Below are 12909 nucleotides of genomic sequence, written 5' to 3'. Positions count from 1 at the left end.
ATATATTCCTCAAAGGGAAGAAAAATTTTCCCTGAATTTTCACAGAGCTTCCTGCCCTTCCATACAATGAAGATATTTCAAATGAGCAGAATTTGGTTTAGGAGGTGGGGGTAGTATCAGTTAAAAAATGTGTCATCAAAACTTAATAAGAAAAATCTTCCTGAAGGACAAAATAGAAAATGACAGCTTCAGGGTCTAGATTTGACAATTCAAGCATAAAAGATTACCAGGTGACAGTAAGACATACATTTTAAAAACTTTTCCATGCTTAATTGATTATATCATTCTTGTCATTCTGTTCTACTATGAATGTTTTGCAAAGCTCTTGAACAGCAAACCAATTTTTCCAATTGCCCTATGTCTGACATCTTATAGTATGATTTCATGTTTTCTCCTATTACTATGTAACTGTAGATTAAACCTTGCTTCTATTATTAAGGACAAAACAGACTGTTGTAGAAAGCATTTCAATATCTGAATCCTTCCCATAGCAGAGAAACAGTTGCACCTGAATAAAGTTAAAAAGAACAAATTTCCATGTGATTTATTTAAGTATATATTGTCAATTTCAACATAAAATTAAAGAAACTTCAGCCCGGCACACGCCTCTAATCCCAGCACCCTGGAAGGTCGGGATCATTGGGAGTTTGAGGCCAGCCTGGATTACGTAGCAAGACCCTGTCTAAAAAACATAAATAAATAAACTATATCAGGTGCCAATATTATGTCAATTATCATGGCTTTCTTTTTAAAGTTAAGCCTAAATAATTTTATATTTTGTACCAAAGATTTCAAAGGGCTTATGGAAAAATAAAAGACTGATTCAATCCTAAAGAAAACACAGATAAAAAAATATACAACTCCATCAACCAATCTAATGCCGGGATTCCTTCATTCAGCGCACAAATATCTACTGTGTGCCTGTTCAGTGCCACAAACTACACCAACAATGGAAATCTAAAGATAATAAGGCTTATGCCCAAGGAGCACAGATCTCCTAGGGAAGACATAAGAAATAATTAGAAAATAATTATGGCCAGGCCCACGCCTATAGTCCCACCACTTGGGAGGCTGAGGCTCCCAGGAGGATCACCACAAGCTCAAGGCACACCTGGACAACATAGTGAGACCCTGAAAAGAATGAAAAGAAAGGAAGAAAGGAAGAAAGGAAGAGAGGGAGAAAGAAAGAAAGAAAGAAAGAAAGAAAGAAAGAAAGAAAGAAAGAAAGAAAGAAAGAAAGGAGGGAGGCAGAGAGGGATGGAGGAAATGAGGGAGGAAGAAAGAAAGAAAGAAAGAAAGAAAGAAAGAAAGAAAGAAAGAAAGAAAGAAAGAAAGAAAGAAAGAAAGAGAAAAAGAAAATTATGAAAGCAGATCACAGGCATATCAGAATCACAGAGGCAGCATACCAACTTCTCTGTGATAGGAGCTCTGCAGGGACGATTCCCTTGAGGAGGTGACACCTGCTGGGAGCAGGTGGCTGGGCCAAAGGCAGAAGAAGCCTGTCCTGCAGTGAGCCCTCAGGCAGCACACACAGAGATAGAGGGCTAGGCGTATGGTGCCCCCCCGGGAACCGAAGCGCTGCTGGGCCACTGTCTTGGTTACTTTTCTTTTGTTGCTGAGATAAAATGCCCAACACCCAAAATTAAGAAGGGAAAGGTTTATTTAGCTCACTGATTGTGGAGGTTTCAGTCCATACTCAGCTGGGTCCAAGGCAGAGTGGCACATGGCAGAGGGCAACAGTTCAAGGTGGCAGAAGACAGCAAAGGCAGCAAGAGCAAAAAGGGAAGGAGTGACAGCAAGCAGCCTCTTTCCCTCCCTTACATTGTATGCAAGCTACCTGCCCTAGGGCAGGTGCAGGACTCACCCAAGAATCAATCACAAACTCTAGAAGCCCGCCCCATGACTGCATGAGGCTTGGGGGGACATCCAGAATCAAACCACAACAGACCCATGGGACAATTCAATGAATGGCAAGGGACACACATTGCAAAATAAGCCCCAGCCACATCTTGGAGGCTGCTGGAGGCTATGCTAGGGAGCTGGCACTTCCTGGCAAGTCCTCGCGGAGGCAACAGAGAACTGGCAGAGGGTCAGCATAAGCTCCAGGGATGGCTGAGGGGGAGGGACAGTGGGGGCCAGGAGCCCAGTGTGGAGCTGCCGCAGCCACCCCACCACACGCTGGCCCTGCTAGAAATCTATTTTTATGTACAAAATTCTTTCCCTATGGAATGTGCTCAAGAACTTCCAGACTAAGAAGTAAGAGAACGGCAAGATGGCCATTACTGATAGTTTAAGACTGATTCTGTTGTATTTCCTCCTACTACCTCAGGGTGGGTGAAATTTTACTTCTATTGATCAAAATAAAGTGTATAGATCAGCAAAAGCAAAAGGAAAAGTCAGTGAGGGGATTAGCTTTAGCTGCAACACCTTGTGTTTGAGGCAGGTTGGAGATATCCAACGAGCAGCTGCGCATACAAGACAGAAATTCTGGGCTCTGGACACAGATCTGGGTCCACTTGGCCCACAGAGTGTGAGACAAATCGCGACAAGGGCCAGGTTATCCCGGGAGAGAATCCGGGAGTGCAGCGACTGCCAAGCTCCACTCCCTGCTCCCATTTTCTGACTTGATGTATCTGATGCCATGGCAGCTGCAGCAGCCCCACCTCCGCTCCACACTGGGCAGAGCGTGAATGCAGCGTGTGCCCCGGATGCAGGACCTGTCCGACGCCAGCCACACAAACACACACCCTGCCATACCTATCAATAAATAGTTTCTTTCTGGGTCACAACAGGATTCAGATTAAAGACTGGAAACCTGTCTGCATCATGGAAATGCTTACAAAAAGCTCCAGTACACATACGATTTCAATGTGATCAACCTCTGAGTGAGACTGTTGGCATAGACTCCACAGTCGCCTAAGACTTAACTTGGTATTTATAAAACATCATTCCACTGACACAACCTATCTGTGATGGGTAGGACTTCAAGTATCCAAAAACCAAAAAAGAATCTTCTCTGAATACTTACGACAATTCTGTTCATCTGAGCCATCGTCACAGTCCTCTTCATGGTCACACACCCACAAGCGAGTGATGCACTCCCCACTGTGACAATGGAACGAGCCCGCCGCACATGATCGAGGAGCTAAAACAAACCAAAAAAAATTAATTATGGCAAACATCTACCCCATTATGTCAGCAAGTATGCTCATCTCAAAAGAATATATGTTGCCAGGCATGGTGGCACATGCCTGTGATACCAGCACTCAGGAGACTGAGGCAGGATTGCCACAAGTTCAAAGCCAGGCTGGGCTACATAGTCTCAAAAATAAAAAACAAAAAAGATATACATCAATGCCTGCCAATTATATATGAAGACTAGGCCAGGGATATAGCTCAGTGGCACCAGCACCTGCCTGGCAAGCTCAAGGTCCTCAGTTCAATTTCAGTACCAAAAGTTAAAAAAATAAAAAATATATATGAAGGCTAATAGCCATCAATTCTTACTACAGTCCACTCAATGTTCACTGCAATAATCTTGGCAATGACATCAAGATAAGCTGATAATCCAAGACAATAAACACCACAAATGCACACAACTCAACACACATAAGCACAAATGTTTAACAAAATTATTAAATTACACTCTCAATTTAAATAAACATTAACCATGAATTTTTTGTTTGTTTGTTTGGTACTGGGAATTAATTCAGGATCTTGCCCTTGCCAGACAGGCACTGTGCCACTGAGCTACATCCCCAGCCCAACCATGAGTTTTTGTTAAATCATTTGAAATATCTATTAGCAAAGCATCATGATGAACTGGAAAATCCAAAAAATTTGGAAAAGAAGACTCAGAATTAAAGAATTACTATTTCCACAATACACTTGGTTAAGGACTCTGGCAAGTTCTCACCCTTACTGTACTCACCATAAAATGGGGTCTATATTTATGGTTTGTTGTTCAAAATAAGTTAAATAGTATGTGTGAAAGTGCCATGCAACGCTAGTTCCTATCATTAATGTCACTGGTATTATTATTATTGTTATAGCATATTCAAATGTACTTGAAATCTCTGAAGAGTTGTGCTGTAACCATTCACTTATTCTTTTATCCCAGAATACACTATTCTTGCCTTTCTGTTCCTACTGTTCAACAAAAGCGAACGTAATAAACCGAGAAGCCAGCCATGATCATGACTCCACAAGTTCAGCTGTGCTTATTCCAAGAGTGAGCCTCGGGCAGGAGCGTGAGTGCCAGCTGCAAGCCTGCACACATGCGGACTGTCGGGCCCACTGCGCATGCACAGAACCAAAACCCGCACCTTAGCAGGCTTCCCTGTGGTCCACTGGTGCATGAATGTTTGAGAAGTGCTGAATAGGACCTGTTCTTTGCCCTTCCTGCCATTTCCAAATACATCATCATTCAAACCACATCCCAAAGTCTGACTGCTCGGGGGCACCCAGTATGACCAACGGTTCCAAACAAAATTGGGTGTTTTCGCCTGCTTCCCTGGTTACTGGATGGCAACCCTTGTCTGCATGGAGGACACTGAGGTACAGGCTTGATCCCTCGGGCACATTAGAAGAACGAAGGACGCAGGGCTGGGATCTACCAAGGCTGCGCCCTGCCTGGAAGACCTCTAGCAAATGATTCAATGGCTCTAAGCCTCAGTTTCCTAATTTAAAATTTTCCTCAGAATATTTGCTGGGAGAACTATACAAAGAAATAGATGTGAAAGTGCTGGGCGTGGTGGTGCACGCCTGTAATCCCAGCATTCAGGAGGCTGAGGCAGGAGGATCGTTGCGAGTTCGAGACCAGCCTGGGCTATAAAGTGAGCTCAAGGCCAGCCTGGACTGCCATAGCAAGACCTTGTCTCAAAAACACACACACAAAAAAATAAAAATAAAAAAATAAAATATATATATATATGAGAAAGTGATTTTATCATTAGCTAAATTTTGGATTTCCTATCTTTTCATGTTTTCAAATCAGAATTTAACAAAAAAAAACATAAAACCTCACTAACCACCTTTGTGATTCATTTACCACAATTCACAAGTCCCACTACAGATTTCATATAAAAGGAGACTCCTCATTGAATTATAAATCCCAATACTTCAGATAGCTTTATTTTCTCTTCTTGTTGATTCACAAAATTTCCAGAATGAATAATCCGAAAGTTATTTCCAGGCTTCAGAAAACTGACGGCAAATTTGTTTCTGTATCAAAGTCATTGAAATTTAGGTAAATCGAACCCCTCACTCCAAAGTAAGTGAAGCTATTATTAGTAATGCCGTCAGTTCTCTATTGAACCAGACCAATCTTAAGACTTGAGCACAACTTCTCTCTCCAAGCTGAAACTACCACAAGGCCTTTGTCAGTCAGAACAGAGCTCAGCCCGGCCTCCCCACTCACGGCAGCCAGCTTCGTCTGTGTCATCCGAACAGTCGTTGGTCCCATCACAGCGCCAGTGTACGGGGATACAATACCCATTTCCACAGCGGAAATGGTCACTGTCGCATCCTGCAACACCCATGAAACAGAAGAAGAGGAATAATTAGTAACCACATGAATGCACACTTATGAAATAGGGAAACATTTCCATTATAATAATATGAAAATATTTGGAATTCTGCAGGAAAAAGGCCATTTTGACATACAGTTGACTAGAGCGTACCTTGATATTATCAATGTGGGAAGCAATTTGACAACACTCATCTTGCTTTTTCAAAATATTTCTGCTTTAATTTAACATCTGTACTTACAGGTATTTTCTAGAGAACCAGGGAACTAGATAAAGATTTATGTAGTAGTGTCTAAAGATTTCCAATAAGTAAATAAATAAAGATTTATGCACCCTGCCTGGAAAAACTGTAGCAAATGATTCAACTGCTCTAAGCCTCAGTTTCCTAATTTAAATTTTTCCTCCTTTATTTATTTATTCCAATAAATAAAAATTTTCATCGTAAGCATTATAATAAAAGAAATTGCAAATTTCCTAAACAGCTAATAAGAAATTTTTTTTTCCTTTATCTATGTATTGGACATGCTAGGAGCTTCTGAAAAGGAGTATAAAGAACTTATATTTTGGAGAAATACTTTAACACACTACAAACACAGACAAAGATGCTAATTTTACCTGTAAGTTACATAAGAAAGTGTCAAAGACCAGAATGTTAACATAATATATAGTTATTATTTTTAATGTGGCTTTTTATTACTAAATCATACAAAGCAAGTTAGGCCCTTGTTCTTCGATTCAGACCATCATTTGGGCTTTTTTGAAAAGCTAATTTGTAAGCTGACACGTCTATAAGCTCATCTCTGCAAACAAACAAAAAAAAAAAAAAATTTAAGGCAAAGGAAAACAAAAATTTCTGCCACGATCCAAAGTGTATAAACTGGCCCCACAGATCGCCACATCCTCAAGTGGCAGTGACATCCCCTCTTGATACTAGAAAGCACATATGATTTAAGCAAGCTCATTCATTCAACAAAAGATCCTGCAGTTTTCCTGGGTCTCTCCAGGGGGCTAATCTGGCAGTTGGAAATCCTCCAAGCTTCCCCAAGTATCTGGCCCAAGCACTGTGTGCCAAGTAGGAAATTTTTTGAAAGAGAGCAGCCAACACCAGCCCAACTTGGAGAAGACACAAAATTATTCTGTCACAAACCCAAGGGGTACAGGAGTATTTTGCGGGGGGGGGGGTCAGAAGAATGATTTTATTTCTTCCCTATATTTAAGCAATCGTGCTAAATTACCCATTTCAATTTTTGGTTAATTAACCCTAAATTAGGTAAATATACAGATCAATTATCTACTCCTAGAATAAATACACAGTGTGTTATCCTGGCTTGCATAAATGCAGGCATATCAACAGCATGACATAAACAAAGTTAAGTGATCTATTCCTAGAGAATATAGGCTACTTTGTTCATGGAATGCTCAAATCTGATTGTCTGGTAGTGACATCCTGATTTATAATGTATGCTGCAAATGGTCAGAAGCTTCCCTTGGCTAAATGGTGGTACCGGGTGGTACAGGAGTACGTACACCCAAATACCTTCTATAGACTAATGCATGATGGTGGTTGGTGGTGCAGGTCTGGGGTTGGTGGTGCAGGTCTCTTATCAACTACCTTTAAAACACAACAACCTCCCTTGCAAAAATGCCCCTCAGGAATGCACAAATTCACTCTGGAATCCCAGAACTTCTCATTGGATTTTGTTCTACAAAGCAATATTTCCATGGGAGATTAGGGGCTCTGGAGGTTTAGCTATTAACACAACATATATTAAATCACTTTAATCAATCAGGTCTATTGTTAGTAATCCAACAGAATACATTCGTAAGTTCAGTACATTTGTCTCTCTTAATATCTAATCACTTCCATTGAAAAACTGTAACAGTCTACTTACAAAGTCTCATCGCTAAAAGCACAAACTTAGAAAATTGGTATCTGGAAGAAATCCTCAGAACATATTGCCTGTTTTAAAAATACATACAATTAACGGTATGTAAGTAACTTTTAATGCAAGTCAAATTGAGGGTTTTTAGTTTTTCTTTTTGCTAAAATACCAAGTTAAACATATGAAAAACACACAAAATACAAACCTAGAAGTTATTTTTTGAAATACTTCAAAGCCAATTATTTAAAGCTGCACACATAAATATTGAAACTGACAGAAAATGGTGCAATTAAGTAACTCTTTCTTTATAGGCAATGATTTTCACAGCTGAGCTCCCAATCACTCCATCATCTAACGTAATATTTACATCCAATTTACTCAATTTATCAACAGACCCGTGATAATTCATTTGTCAAAGTCACCTTTTCGTGGTAACTTTTATGCCTGTTACAGCTCCCAAACGACTCTTGTTTGGAAATCTCTCTCCAGGGAAAACAAACAGAGACTTTACCATCACTGGGTGGCCTCACAGAAACCCACCAAAATGCTCCGCGTGGTTTAAAAACAGTGTGCTCAAGAAAAAGTAGATTAGATCTGGTAACAGTTGCAGGTTCCCTGGATTCACTTGGACTGTATGCATTTATTTTCTGACTGTTTAATTATAAGTGTGAGCCCTGCAATGGTTCCTATCAATCTTCATAGCCTTATGAGACTTATGAGACAGATGTTATTATGAATATTTTACAAATAAATAGAGGCACAGAGCACTTCTGTAACTTGCCTAAGGTCCAACAGCAGACACATGCAAAATAAGGATCTGGATCTGACATTTTATTCCAGCATATACTGGAATAAACTGGAATATACTGGAGATTGAACCTAGCTACATCTCCAGCCTTTTTAATTTGTAATTTTGAGTCAGGGTCTCACTGAGTCACTACGTTGCCCAAGTTTGACTTGAACTTGTGAGCCTCCTTGCCTCAGTTTCGCAGAGTGCTGGGGTTATGGGTGTGTGCGACCACACCTAGCTCAACGCCACGTAATTAACCACTATTCTATGTTGCCTTTCACAAAAAGGAAAACAAAAAAGCTTAAATCTTCAGTGTAAAAACTCAAATTTGTCAGGCGTGGTGGTGCACCTCTGTAATCCTAGCACTCCAGAGGCTGAGGCAGGAGGCTCATTGCAAGTTCAAGACCAGCCTGGGCTACGAAGTGAGCTCAAGGCCAGCCTGAACTGCATAGCGAGACCCTGTCTCAAAAAGACAAAAATAGGGCCGGGGATATAGCTCAGTGACTCAAGCGCCTGCCTGGCAAGCTCAAGGTCCTGAGCTTGATTTCCGGTACCAATCAATAAATCAATAAATAAATAAATGAAAAAGAAAAAAAAGTGAAGTTGTTTCAAATTTACTATCTACCAACATCAAGCCCATTAATTGGGCAACTATGGAGTCCATAGTGCTCACATACTTTCTAACACTGCCTTAAAAACTCCCGAACTTCAGGGCTGGGGATGTAGCTTAGCAGCACAGGCACCTGCCTGGCAAGCACAAGGTCCTGAGTCTGATTCCCAGCACCAAAAAAAAAAACCCTAAACTTCAGAAAATCTGCAATCAAAAACAAGAAAGGGAATTTTTAAGTCTTTCCATCATTTATTACTCAGAGAAGTTCATCTTTCATGTAGCTTTCTGATTGTGCTTGTGCCTCCAACACTTGCACCAACATTTTCTGCTCGTCAATAAGGACAGCAGGCTTGGTCCCGTCAGGGGCACTTGGCACTCGGGGAGCCTGCCGACCTGCTCCTTCATGTAGACGATCTCACAAGATCTTCGGTCTCACAGCTCGAGCCCCTGAAGTCTGCTTGGCACTCACCACACGCAGACTTGGGTGCCTTCCCCACCTTCTTGGTATAAAGGTAAGCAATTCTATTTCCAGCCTAGTTTTGTTACAGGCTCTGCTCTGAAGGCCTTTAGATACCAAAGGGAATTTATTTTTTTTAAATGTCAAGTCAGACCTAGCAGCCCAGGCTTGTAATCCCCGACACTCTGGGAGGCTGAGTCAGGAAGATAGCAAATTCAAGCCCATCCCAGGCAATATAGTAATTTAGGGAGACCTTGTCCCAGAAATAAAGTTGAGAAGGGCTGGGCATGTAGCTTAGTACAAAGACCCTCGTTGAATTCTTAGAACCAAAATCAAAAAAGAAAGTCTCAGAAGAGTTTCAATCCCTCCATGAAAATTTGTATCACATACAGGGATGGATCTATTTCCCAACCTCAGAGACCCCCAAAAATATAAAGAGAAAAAGAAAAAAAAGTAGTCATTTCTTTAAAAGAACCTAAGAGCCGTATCTCAAGCCTCTGCATCTAAATGCAGGACAGAGAATGTATTGAGATGTTAGAGAACCAGTGCCCAGCGGAGAGAAGTCATTGCTGGTGTTCCAGGGCAGGTGCAGCACGAAGCTGAGAAAACCACACGTGTCCTTGACGTCTGTGGCACAGCGCGGCCACCAGGACAGCAGCTGCGGGTTCTCCAAGTGCTGAACGTGAAACTCAGGCTGTGGAGACCGTTATATACCAGAGAGCTGTAAAGCCCGCAGAGTAAACACAGAGACTGTAAATGGGAATTTAAGGCCTTCTCTCCACAGAAAGAAAAATGAAATGTAATTTGAAATGACTGGAACATGCAAACACTGAGTCCTATTAATTACACTTTCATTGGTTTGCCCTTCCAAGACTCTCTTTTCCCTGCTATGAATTTTCTTCTTAGAAGAGAGAGGCATTATCCAAAGTTAACAGAGGAGGGTGGTTTCCACAGAAACCCTATTTTTCTGCTGGATCCTGTTAACACAGGCTGGTCCTTCCAAACACCCAGGCCACATGAGGAGGCACATGTGCTCTGTTTTAAAAACATATACAGATAACTCACATTGTAAGGGTCCTACCTTCACTGAACTCAGGGACAAACCAGCGTAAGACAGTTTTGTTTTGTTTTTTTTGTTGTTGTTGTTGTTTTTGTCTCTTTGAGACAGGGTCTCACTGTGCAGTTCAGGCCAGCTGTGAGCTCACTTTGTAGCCCAGGCTGGTCTCAAAGTCGTAACGATCCTCCTGCCTCAGCCTGCCAAGTGCTGGGATTACAGGCATGCGCCAAGGACAGTTCTTTAATTCATCCATAGCCTTGCTCCGCTTTTTCTGTACTTAATTTTGATGACCTTGGTATTAATAGACATATTTCTAATGTTTATAACTCGGGTGCTGGTTCATTACAATTCCACAATAAATAAATAAAAGCAGTTTCCTTTATTGAAGACTTGGGGTCACCTGCTTATTGCCAAAACTGCCCTGTAGCAATGACAGCAAGGGTAACACACCGTGTGGGAGATGTGCCAGACAAGTGATGAAATAACCAAGGATTCAGTTCATGGAACTGAAACGATTCCATGCACAGTGAGCCAACTTACTACACTCTTTCTGTGGAGCGTTTTAGCTGCCTACTTTTCATAACAGATCACCACCAAATAGGGGGCTGAGATCCTTCTGTATTTTACATCCAATTTACAAACCATGAGGTAGACTGTGCTTTCCAAATTATACATTATAAATAAAATGTCCATGCAACAGCTATAGCTGCTATTTATTTAGCATGAGCATCTACATGTCTCTATGCACATGTATTGAATCCTCTTAGAACAGTTTGAAGATTTGTCTTTTGAGACAGGGTCTTGTTATGCAATTCAGGTTGGCTTTGAACTCATTATGGAGTCCAGGCTGGCCTCAACCTCACAGCGATCCTCCTGCCTCAGCTTCCTGAGGGTTGGGATTATAGACATGTACCACCACACCTGGCACTGTCCTTATTCTAATAGAAGGGAAACTGAACCTCAGTGATACTTATCAACTTCCTCTGGAGCCACAAAGATGAAACTATCAAAGTGCAACTCAGACCCAGGACCTGTGGGATCGCAGAGCCTGCACTCCTTTTACCATCCCACTTCCCACGAAACTAATCTTGGCTTTCATTTACCCAGAACTTGTCCCAGCAGTATTTTAAGTGGTTTCCATGGATTGTCCTGCTTATCTTCAAAACAACTCTGAGAGGCCAGGCATGGTGGCACACACCTGTAATCCCAGCATTCAGGAGGCTGAGGCAGGAGGATCACTGTGAGTTCAAGACCAGCCTGGGCTACAAAGTGAGCTCAAGGCCAGCCTGAACTGCATCGCGAGACCCTGTCTCAAAAAGACAAAAAATAAAAAGCAAAACAATAAAAAAAACAACTCTGAGATAGTCTTAAATAGCCCCATTTCATAGAGTAGGCAGCTTGAGCAAACCTCACAGGTGGGGGCAGGGCACAGGTAGTCTGACCCCAAAGCTGTCCTGTATGGCAGCAGTGGCCGCCCTGGGTGCTGTGGAGGGGCTGCACTGGGCAGGTGCGGAAGGCAGCCGGGCTCCATGCTGGCTGATGAAACACCTTAAGGCAAGTCCAGTATGGGTGAGAGGGAAGAAGCAGGACCTGGCGGCCCAAACAGAACACCTTTTATGGAGCAGTGGACGAGGCTGCGAAGATGGAGAAAAGAGCCTGGGTGCCACAGGGCAAAACAGTAACGCCAACAAATGGGTGAGACAGCGACCACCCATGCCAGGAGCCGTAAAGACTAAGGGCTGTGAGCCTGGACTGGCGGACACTTTGGCCATGAGAAGGCTCGCCCTCCACCTCCCTCCCCAGACCCACACCAGAGCACAAGCCAGAGAGCAGGCAGGCGGGGAGACGGCCTGGCCCAGAACGGTCCACTGCATGGTAAACATCCACCAGCTTCCACAGGCCGCCGCCGCCCAAACCCGAGTGACTTCTGCCCACCGTCCCCTCTAAGCCGAATCCACGTGAGCACCCAGCCCACAGGATTTAGTCAGCTGTCAAGAGAGTTCGTCTCAAAGAGTGCTTACTCTTTAATCATTCAAGTTGACCGAGTGGACCTGGGGCAGGAGATGGAATGCTGGGGGCCAGGGCATCTAACTGGCTACTTCTCCCAGAAGGGAATGTTTTTAATAACGAGAACCCTCGGAATACAGAATCGCCCTGTGTCTCTGTTTACGGAGTGGGACAAGGAGAGAGCGACTTCCCTGTGGAGGGTCAGCTCCAGCCCCTGTAGCAGGAAGCTGCAGGACAGCACACAGAGAGCCAGGCGGGGTCTGCTGTATCTGCAGTGAGTGGCGCTCTCCTTGGTGGTGCATGCCCCAAAGCCCGCCCTCCCTCAAAAACTCAAACCACAAGACAAGAGAATGGGGCTTCTCCCACTCCGTCTCCCACTCTCACCCTCTTCTGTTTCAGAAACCCAGTAGAAAAATACCAGGGCCCTGGGGTTGCAACTCTTTCTTATGATAGGTCATTAGTGCTTTAAGCAAAAGATATTTATTAGCAGCTTTCACTGCAGCATCAGAAAAATGCTGTTGGGCAACAGCGGCTTTAAGAATGAAACATCAAAGGTTTACAAAGTTCACACACACAC

At 42.8% G+C, this 12909-nt stretch overlaps 1 protein-coding gene across 1 annotated transcript in view; it reads right to left on the bottom strand.

Annotated features, from left to right (window-relative positions):
* The window catches only part of Lrp2 (low density lipoprotein receptor-related protein 2), a 159778-nt gene extending 148354 nt beyond the window's left edge, over positions 1 to 11424 (bottom strand). Inside the window, exons 1-4 of the mRNA XM_013518692.1 lie at positions 11389 to 11424; positions 9812 to 9962; positions 5420 to 5527; positions 3029 to 3145 (exon numbers count right to left, since the gene is read on the bottom strand). Coding sequence (XP_013374146.1) covers positions 3029 to 3145; positions 5420 to 5527; positions 9812 to 9962; positions 11389 to 11424 — 412 coding nt within the window. The remainder of the gene's footprint in view (positions 1 to 3028; positions 3146 to 5419; positions 5528 to 9811; positions 9963 to 11388) is intronic.
* Between the last annotated feature and the right edge of the window lie 1485 nt (positions 11425 to 12909).

This window comes from Chinchilla lanigera, unplaced genomic scaffold (genome assembly GCF_000276665.1).
Source record: "Chinchilla lanigera isolate Chin_1 unplaced genomic scaffold, ChiLan1.0 scaffold00048, whole genome shotgun sequence".
NCBI lineage: Eukaryota > Metazoa > Chordata > Mammalia > Rodentia > Chinchillidae > Chinchilla > Chinchilla lanigera.
This window is presented reverse-complemented; position numbering and strand designations above follow the sequence as displayed.